Source organism: Coregonus lavaretus (assembly GCF_964263955.1).
Source record: "Coregonus lavaretus genome assembly, chromosome: 14".
NCBI classification, from domain to species: Eukaryota; Metazoa; Chordata; class Actinopteri; order Salmoniformes; family Salmonidae; genus Coregonus; species Coregonus lavaretus.
In genome coordinates this window covers 3296982-3307829 of record NC_140001.1, presented here as the reverse complement: position 1 = coordinate 3307829, position 10848 = coordinate 3296982, and the positions used below count along the sequence as shown (strand labels likewise).

Sequence of the window (10848 nt, the reverse complement as noted above, 5' to 3'; positions counted from 1 at the left end):
TAGAACAGCATCAGTAGTAGAACATTAGAACAGCATCAGTAGTAGAACATTAGAACAGCATCAGTAGTAGAACATTAGAACAGCATCAGTAGTAGAACATTAGAGCAGCATCAGTAGTAGAACATTTAGAACAGCATCAGTAGTAGAACATTAGAACAGCATCAGTAGTAGAACATTAGAACAGCATCAGTAGTAGAACATTTAGAACAGCATCAGTAGTAGAACATTAGAACAGCATCAGTAGTAGAACATTAGAACAGCATCAGTAGTAGAACATTAGGCAGCATCAGTAGTAGAACATTAGAGCAGCATCAGTAGTAGAACATTAGAACAGCATCAGTAGTAGAACATTAGAACAGCATCAGTAGTAGAACATTAGAACAGCATCAGTAGTAGAACATTAGAACAGCATCAGTAGTAGAACATTAGAACAGCATCAGTAGTAGAACATTAGAACAGCATCAGTAGTAGAACATTAGAACAGCATCAGTAGTAGAACATTAGAACAGCATCAGTAGTAGAACATTAGAACAGCATCAGTAGTAGAACATTAGAACAGCATCAGTAGTAGAACATTTAGAACAGCATCAGTAGTAGAACATTAGAACAGCATCAGTAGTAGAACATTAGAACAGCATCAGTAGTAGAACATTAGAACAGCATCAGTAGTAGAACATTAGAACAGCATCAGTAGTAGAACATTAGAACAGCATCAGTAGTAGAACATTAGAACAGCATCAGTAGTAGAACATTTAGAGCAGCATCAGTAGTAGAACATTTAGAACAGCATCAGTAGTAGAACATTAGAACAGCATCAGTAGTAGAACATTAGAACAGCATCAGTAGTAGAACATTAGAGCAGCATCAGTAGTAGAACATTAGAACAGCATCAGTAGTAGAACATTAGAACAGCATCAGTAGTAGAACATTAGAACAGCATCAGTAGTAGAACATTAGAACAGCATCAGTAGTAGAACATTAGAACAGCATCAGTAGTAGAACATTAGAACAGCATCAGTAGTAGAACATTAGAACAGCATCAGTAGTAGAACATTAGAACAGCATCAGTAGTAGAACATTAGAACAGCATCAGTAGTAGAACATTAGAGCAGCATCAGTAGTAGAACATTAGAACAGCATCAGTAGTAGAACATTAGAGCAGCATCAGTAGTAGAACATTAGAACAGCATCAGTAGTAGAACATTTAGAACAGCATCAGTAGTAGAACATTAGAACAGCATCAGTAGTAGAACATTTAGAGCAGCATCAGTAGTAGAACATTTAGAACAGCATCAGTAGTAGAACATTAGAACAGCATCAGTAGTAGAACATTAGAACAGCATCAGTAGTAGAACATTAGAGCAGCATCAGTAGTAGAACATTTAGAACAGCATCAGTAGTAGAACATTAGAACAGCATCAGTAGTAGAACATTAGAACAGCATCAGTAGTAGAACATTAGAACAGCATCAGTAGTAGAACATTAGAACAGCATCAGTAGTAGAACATTAGAACAGCATCAGTAGTAGAACATTAGAGCAGCATCAGTAGTAGAACATTTAGAACAGCATCAGTAGTAGAACATTAGAACAGCATCAGTAGTAGAACATTAGAGCAGCATCAGTAGTAGAACATTAGAACAGCATCAGTAGTAGAACATTAGAGCAGCATCAGTAGTAGAACATTAGAACAGCATCAGTAGTAGAACATTAGAGCAGCATCAGTAGTAGAACATTAGAACAGCATCAGTAGTAGAACATTAGAGCAGCATCAGTAGTAGAACATTAGAACAGCATCAGTAGTAGAACATTAGAGCAGCATCAGTAGTAGAACATTTAGAGCAGCATCAGTAGTAGAACATTAGAGCAGCATCAGTAGTAGAACATTAGAACAGCATCAGTAGTAGAACATTTAGAGCAGCATCAGTAGTAGAACATTTAGAACAGCATCAGTAGTAGAACATTACAGCAGCATCAGTAGTAGAACATTAGAACAGCATCAGTAGTAGAACATTAGAGCAGCATCAGTAGTAGAACATTAGAACAGCATCAGTAGTAGAACATTTAGAGCAGCATCAGTAGTAGAACATTTAGAACAGCATCAGTAGTAGAACATTAGAGCAGCATCAGTAGTAGAACATTAGAACAGCATCAGTAGTAGAACATTAGAGCAGCATCAGTAGTAGAACATTTAGAGCAGCATCAGTAGTAGAACATTAGAACAGCATCAGTAGTAGAACATTTAGAGCAGCATCAGTAGTAGAACATTAGAGCAGCATCAGTAGTAGAACATTTAGAACAGCATCAGTAGTAGAACATTAGAGCAGCATCAGTAGTAGAACATTAGAACAGCATCAGTAGTAGAACATTTAGAGCAGCATCAGTAGTAGAACATTTAGAACAGCATCAGTAGTAGAACATTAGAACAGCATCAGTAGTAGAACATTAGAACAGCATCAGTAGTAGAACATTAGAACAGCATCAGTAGTAGAACATTAGAACAGCATCAGTAGTAGAACATTTAGAACAGCATCAGTAGTAGAACATTAGAACAGCATCAGTAGTAGAACATTAGAACAGCATCAGTAGTAGAACATTTAGAACAGCATCAGTAGTAGAACATTAGAACAGCATCAGTAGTAGAACATTAGAACAGCATCAGTAGTAGAACATTAGAACAGCATCAGTAGTAGAACATTAGAACAGCATCAGTAGTAGAACATTTAGAACAGCATCAGTAGTAGAACATTAGAACAGCATCAGTAGTAGAACATTAGAACAGCATCAGTAGTAGAACATTTAGAACAGCATCAGTAGTAGAACATTAGAACAGCATCAGTAGTAGAACATTAGAACAGCATCAGTAGTAGAACATTTAGAACAGCATCAGTAGTAGAACATTAGAGCAGCATCAGTAGTAGAACATTAGAACAGCATCAGTAGTAGAACATTTAGAACAGCATCAGTAGTAGAACATTTAGAACAGCATCAGTAGTAGAACATTAGAACAGCATCAGTAGTAGAACATTAGAACAGCATCAGTAGTAGAACATTTAGAACAGCATCAGTAGTAGAACATTAGAACAGCATCAGTAGTAGAACATTTAGAACAGCATCAGTAGTAGAACATTAGAACAGCATCAGTAGTAGAACATTAGAACAGCATCAGTAGTAGAACATTAGAACAGCATCAGTAGTAGAACATTAGAGCAGCATCAGTAGTAGAACATTTAGAGCAGCATCAGTAGTAGAACATTTAGAGCAGCATCAGTAGTAAAACATTAGAACAGCATCAGTAGTAGAACATTTAGAACAGCATCAGCAGTAGAACATTAGAACAGCATCAGTAGTAGAACATTAGAACAGCATCAGTAGTAGAACATTAGAACAGCATCAGTAGTAGAACATTAGAGCAGCATCAGTAGTAGAACATTAGAGCAGCATCAGTAGTAGAACATTAGAACAGCATCAGTAGTAGAACATTAGAGCAGCATCAGTAGTAGACATTAGAACAGCATCAGTAGTAGAACATTTAGAACAGCATCAGTAGTAGAACATTAGAACAGCATCAGTAGTAGAACATTAGAGCAGCATCAGTAGTAGAACATTAGAACAGCATCAGTAGTAGAACATTAGAGCAGCATCAGTAGTAGAACATTAGAACAGCATCAGTAGTAGAACATTAGAGCAGCATCAGTAGTAGAACATTAGAACAGCATCAGTAGTAGAACATTAGAACAGCATCAGTAGTAGAACATTAGAACAGCATCAGTAGTAGAACATTAGAACAGCATCAGTAGTAGAACATTAGAACAGCATCAGTAGTAGAACATTTAGAACAGCATCAGTAGTAGAACATTAGAACAGCATCAGTAGTAGAACATTAGAGCAGCATCAGTAGTAGAACATTAGAACAGCATCAGTAGTAGAACATTAGAGCAGCATCAGTAGTAGAACATTAGAACAGCATCAGTAGTAGAACATTAGAACAGCATCAGTAGTAGAACATTAGAGCAGCATCAGTAGTAGAACATTAGAACAGCATCAGTAGTAGAACATTAGAACAGCATCAGTAGTAGAACATTAGAACAGCATCAGTAGTAGAACATTAGAACAGCATCAGTAGTAGAACATTAGAACAGCATCAGTAGTAGAACATTTAGAGCAGCATCAGTAGTAGAACATTAGAGCAGCATCAGTAGTAGAACATTAGAACAGCATCAGTAGTAGAACATTAGAACAGCATCAGTAGTAGAACATTAGAACAGCATCAGTACTACTGATCACCTAATATTCACAGTAGTGTTTGCTTAGCCTCAGGTCTATTTGTTTGTTTGTGAAACTATCAAGAAGCATTGCTTATGCACGGTTAACAAGATCACACCTAAAGTGGCGAACAGACAACCAATGCCCAAAAACTCAGGGCTATATTTAGTGTTTGTAAAGGATTTTTATTGAGCCGTGCAGGCACTGTACTCTACAGCTATAAACCCCTAAAATGGGTATCCAGGCCTGTGCGGTAATGCATTGGTATTTTTAGCTGTAGTTCCCTGTTCGGACCCATTCTTATTGGCTTGAACAATGCCTACAGAGTAGACTCGGGCCCAGGCAGAGTTCTCTGGCCGATGGGAACAGGTCGTTCATGTCAGGAATCTGGAGACTATTTTTTTGGTCGAGCCCTCAGTCATCAAGACAGTTTTAGATCTACAATGATCTAATCTGTTATGAGAGGTTTAATGGAAGTTTCTTATATGGCAATGAAGCCTAATTCAGGCCTAGTGCTATGTCTGTGTAATATTATGTTACGTCAATGTAATGTTTACTTCGGAACCCAGCCTCATTTTATGAAAGCTGAGCCTCCTTGTTGTCATGGACTGTGCACATACACTGAGTGTACAAAACATTTCCATGACTGGCCAGGTAAATCCAGGTGAATCCAGGTGAAAGCTATCATCCCTTATTGATGTCACCTTTTAAATCCACTTCAATCAGTGTAGATGAAGGGGCGGAGACAGGTTAAGGAAGGATTTTTAAGCCTTGAGACAATTGAGACATGGATTGTGTATGTTGTGCCATTCAGAGGGTGAATGGGCAAGACAAAAGATTTAAGTGCCTTTGAACGGGGTATGGTAGTAGGTGCCAGGCGCACTGGTTTGTGTCAAGAACTGCAACGCTGCTGGGTTTTTCACGCTCAACAGTTTCCCGTGTGTATCAAGAACGGTCCACCACCCAAAGCACATCCAGCCAATTTGACACAACTGTGGGACGCATTGGAGTCAACCTGGGCCAGGATCCCTGTGGAACGCTTTAGAGACCTTGTAGAGTCCATGCCTCTACGAATTGAGGCTGTTCTGAGGGCGTAAATGGGGGCAACTCAATATTAGGAAGGTTTTGTACACTCAGTGTATGTGAACTTGCTTTCAACTGGTGGTCACATAATGGTTATGATAATGTTGACGTATCAAGTTGTTGTTGCCAGAAGTGCTGTCCTTCCATTGACTCCAGTAAAACATCACTGACCCTCTCCTCTCTCTCTATGAACACTGACCCTCTCCTCTCTCTATGAATACTGACCCTCTCCCCTCTCTATGAATACTGACCCTCTCCCCTCTCTATGAATACTGACCCTCTCCCCTCTCTATGAATACTGACCCTCTCCTCTCTCTATGAATACTGACCCTCTCCCCTCTCTATGAATACTGACCCTCTCCCCTCTCTATGAATACTGACCCTCTCCCCTCTCTATGAATACTGACCCTCTCCTCTCTCTATGAATACTGACCCTCTCCTCTCTCTATGAATACTGACCCTCTCCTCTCTCTATGAATACTGACCCTCTCCTCTCTCTATGAATACTGACCCTCTCCCCTCTCTATGAATACTGACCCTCTCCTCTCTCTATGAATACTGACCCTCTCCTCTCTCTATGAATACTGACCCTCTCCTCTCTCTATGAATACTGACCCTCTCCCCTTTCTATGAATACTGACCCTCTCCTCTCTCTATGAATACTGACCCTCTCCCCTCTATGAATACTGACCCTCTCCTCTCTCTATGAATACTGACCCTCTCCCCTCTCTATGAATACTGACCCTCTCCTCTCTCTATGAATACTGACCCTCTCCTCTCTCTATGAATACTGACCCTCTCCTCTCTCTATGAATACTGACCCTCTCCTCTCTCTATGAATACTGACCCTCTCCTCTCTCTATGAATACTGACCCTCTCCCCTTTCTATGAATACTGATCCTCTCCTCTCTCTATGAATACTGATCCTCTCTCTATGAATACTGACCCTCTCCCCTCTCTATGAATACTGACCCTCTCCTCTCTCTATGAATACTGACCCTCTCCTCTCTCTATGAACACTGACCCTCTCCTCTCTCTATGAATACTGACCCTCTCCTCTCTCTATGAATACTGACCCTCTCCTCTATGAATACTGACCCTCTCCTCTCTCTATGAATACTGACCCTCTCCCCTCTCTATGAATACTGACCCTCTCCTCTCTCTATGAATACTGACCCTCTCCTCTCTCTATGAATACTGACCCTCTCCCCTCTATGAATACTGACCCTCTCCCCTCTATGAATACTGACCCTCTCCTCTCTCTATGAATACTGACCCTCTCCTCTCTCTATGAATACTGACCCTCTCCTCTCTCTATGAATACTGACCCTCTCCTCTCTCTATGAATACTGACCCTCTCCCCTCTCTATGAATACTGACCCTCTCCCCTCTCTATGAATACTGACCCTCTCCCCTCTCTATGAATACTGACCCTCTCCTCTCTCTATGAATACTGACCCTCTCCCCTCTCTATGAATACTGACCCTCTCCCCTCTCTATGAATACTGACCCTCTCTATGAATACTGACCCTCTCCTCTCTCTCCTCATTCTCCAGGAGCACTTACCAAGGTGAAGGAGTCCCAGAAGCACGTTGAGGAAGGCAAGATGGACGCTGCCCAGGCGGAAGGCGTCAACGAACGCTGCAACATCATCTCCTTTGCCACGCTGGCAGAGATCCAGCACTTCCACCAGATCAGGGTGAGGGACTTCAAGGCCCAGATGCAGCAGTATCTAACGGAGCAGATTGGCTTCTTCCAGAAGGTCACCGGCAAGCTGGAGGAGGCCCTGCAGAAGTACGACAACGCTTAGAGTAGGGGGGGGGCACCCCTGATTGGCCTAGATCTGATCGGCCACTTTCTGATTGGTCCAGATCTGACCCTTGACCTCGCTCAGTCAGCCAATCACCGTAGCCCCAGCTGGACATTACAGTCAACCGCCAGACAGCAAGACAATCCACTGTGAGAAAGAGACAGACAAACCTGGATAGTCTCCTGAAGCCAGGATGTTGATTCCATGAATGGTGGCTACTGTTGAAGGGCCTTGAGTTGACATTTTAGTTTGGTTTTAATGGGGGTGGTATAGTAGATCAGAGCCTCAGAAATGAGACTTTCCTACCAGGAAAGCTAAAAGGTTACAAAGCAAAAGGTCATAAAGCCTTTGGCTTCTACATGTATTGATTGATAACCGCAGACTGTGGTTGGCTGGTAGGGTATAGGAGTCCAGTGAGTGGGAGGATGTGCTATTATCAGAATCTGAGGGAAAACGATGTATGACGTGTAGGCTAAGTTGTATCTCCACTGCTGCTTATTCTACCAACTTAAACATTTAGAAGGTAGAGTGTTCTTAGCCTTAGAAATCACACCCTGTAGCCTAAATCCAGTGGTTTTAACGTAAAGTGACTAGTTAATTTTAAGGTGTCATACAGTGACTTAATGTAAAAGTTACATAAAGTAACAACATAAAAGTTACAAAGTATAGCAGCACTGTTTAGTGGCTTTAACAGTTAGATCACTTCTGGTAACACTTGAGCCCCTCGTAGACTGTGTCCCAAATGGCTCCTTATTTAATGCACTACTTTTCACCACAGCCTTAAACCCTGTTCAAAAGAAGTGCACTAAGTTGGGGATAAGGTGCCATTTGGGACAAAGCCGTAGCAGACAGACTCCTAGTAGAGCAGCCAACCGTCACCACTGTCTTGACTCTAGCAGACAGACTCCTAGTAGAGCAGCCAACCGTCACCACTGTTTTGACTCTAGCAGACAGACTCCTAGTAGAGCAGCCAACCGTCACCACTGTCTTGACTCTAGCAGACAGACTCCTAGTAGAGCAGCCAACCGTCACCACTGTCTTGACTCTAGCAGACAGACTCCTAGTAGAGCAGCCAACCGTCACCACTGTCTTGACTCTAGCAGACAGACTCCTAGTAGAGCAGCCAACCGTCACCACTGTCTTGACTCTAGCAGACAGACTCCTAGTAGAGCAGCCAACCGTCACCACTGTCTTGACTCTAGCAGACAGACTCCTAGTAGAGCAGCCAACCGTCACCACTGTCTTGACTCTAGCAGACAGACTCCTAGTAGAGCAGCCAACCGTCACCACTGTCTTGACTCTAGCAGACAGACTCCTAGTAGAGCAGCCAACCGTCACCACTGTCTTGACTCTAGCAGACAGACTCCTAGTAGAGCAGCCAACCGTCACCACTGTCTTGACTCTAGCAGACAGACTCCTAGTAGAGCAGCCAACCGTCACCACTGTCTTGACTCTAGCAGACAGACTCCTAGTAGAACAGCCAACCGTCACCACTGTCTTGACTCTAGCAGACAAACTCCTAGTAGAACAGCCAACCGTCACCACTGTCTTGACTCTAGCAGACAGACTCCTAGTAGAGCAGCCAACCGTCACCACTGTCTTGACTCTAGCAGACAGACTCCTAGTAGAGCAGCCAACCGTCACCACTGTCTTGACTCTAGCAGACAAACTCCTAGTAGAACAGCCAACCGTCACCACTGTCTTGACTCTAGCAGACAGACTCCTAGTAGAGCAGCCAACCATCACCACTGTCTTGACTCTAGCAGACAGACTCCTAGTAGAACAGCCAACCGTCACCACTGTCTTGACTCTAGCAGACAGACTCCTAGTAGAGCAGCCAACCGTCACCACTGTCTTGACTCTAGCAGACAGACTCCTAGTAGAGCAGCCAACCGTCACCACTGTCTTGACTCTAGCAGACAGACTCCTAGTAGAGCAGCCAACCGTCACCACTGTCTTGACTCTAGCAGACAGACTCCTAGTAGAGCAGCCAACCGTCACCACTGTCTTGACTCTAGCAGACAGACTCCTAGTAGAGCAGCCAACCGTCACCATTGTCATGACTCTAGCAGACAGACTCCTAGTAGAGCAGCCAACCGTCACCACTGTCTTGACTCTAGCAGACAGACTCCTAGTAGAGCAGCCAACCGTCACCACTGTCTTGACTCTAGCAGACAGACTCCTAGTAGAGCAGCCAACCGTCACCACTGTCTTGACTCTAGCAGACAGACTCCTAGTAGAGCAGCCAACCGTCACCACTGTCTTGACTCTAGCAGACAGACTCCTAGTAGAGCAGCCAACCGTCACCACTGTCTTGACTCTAGCAGACAGACTCCTAGTAGAGCAGCCAACCGTCACCAGTCTTGACTCTAGCAGACAGACTCCTAGTAGAGCAGCCAACCGTCACCACTGTCTTGACTCTAGCAGACAGACTCCTAGTAGAGCAGCCAACACCACTGTCTTGACTCTAGCAGACAGACTCCTAGTAGAGCAGCCAACACCACTGTCTTGACTCTAGCAGACAGACTCCTAGTAGAGCAGCCAACCGTCACCACTGTCTTGACTCTAGCAGACAGACTCCTAGTAGAGCAGCCAACCGTCACCACTGTCTTGACTCTAGCAGACAGACTCCTAGTAGAGCAGCCAACCGTCACCACTGTCTTGACTCTAGCAGACAGACTCCTAGTAGAGCAGCCAACCGTCACCACTGTCTTGACTCTAGCAGACAGACTCCTAGTAGAGCAGCCAACCGTCACCACTGTCTTGACTCTAGCAGACAGACTCCTAGTAGAACAGCCAACCATCACCACTGTCTTGACTCTAGCAGACAGACTCCTAGTAGAACAGCCAACCGTCACCACTGTCTTGACTCTAGCAGACAGACTCCTAGTAGAGCAGCCAACCGTCACCACTGTCTTGACTCTAGCAGACAGACTCCTAGTAGAGCAGCCAACCGTCACCACTGTCTTGACTCTAGCAGACAGACTCCTAGTAGAGCAGCCAACCGTCACCATTGTCATGACTCTAGCAGACAGACTCCTAGTAGAGCAGCCAACCGTCACCACTGTCTTGACTCTAGCAGACAGACTCCTAGTAGAGCAGCCAACCGTCACCACTGTCTTGACTCTAGCAGACAGACTCCTAGTAGAGCAGCCAACCGTCACCACTGTCTTGACTCTAGCAGACAGACTCCTAGTAGAGCAGCCAACCGTCACCACTGTCTTGACTCTAGCAGACAGACTCCTAGTAGAGCAGCCAACCGTCACCACTGTCTTGACTCTAGCAGACAGACTCCTAGTAGAGCAGCCAACCGTCACCAGTCTTGACTCTAGCAGACAGACTCCTAGTAGAGCAGCCAACCGTCACCACTGTCTTGACTCTAGCAGACAGACTCCTAGTAGAGCAGCCAACACCACTGTCTTGACTCTAGCAGACAGACTCCTAGTAGAGCAGCCAACCGTCACCACTGTCTTGACTCTAGCAGACAGACTCCTAGTAGAGCAGCCAACCGTCACCACTGTCTTGACTCTAGCAGACAGACTCCTAGTAGAGCAGCCAACCGTCACCACTGTCTTGACTCTAGCAGACAGACTCCTAGTAGAACAGCCAACCGTCACCACTGTTTTGACTCTAGCAGACAGACTCCTAGTAGAGCAGCCAACCGTCACCACTGTCTTGACTCTAGCAGACA

At 44.0% G+C, this 10848-nt stretch overlaps 1 protein-coding gene across 1 annotated transcript in view; it reads left to right on the top strand.

The window, feature by feature from the left end:
• snx18a (sorting nexin 18a) overlaps nt 1-8646 on the top strand; it is a 42041-nt gene extending 33395 nt beyond the window's left edge. Inside the window, exon 3 of the mRNA XM_084177042.1 lies at nt 6904-8646. Coding sequence (XP_084033168.1) covers nt 6904-7157 — 254 coding nt within the window. The 3' untranslated portion in view covers nt 7158-8646. The remainder of the gene's footprint in view (nt 1-6903) is intronic.
• Nucleotides 8647-10848: the final 2202 nt, after the last annotated feature.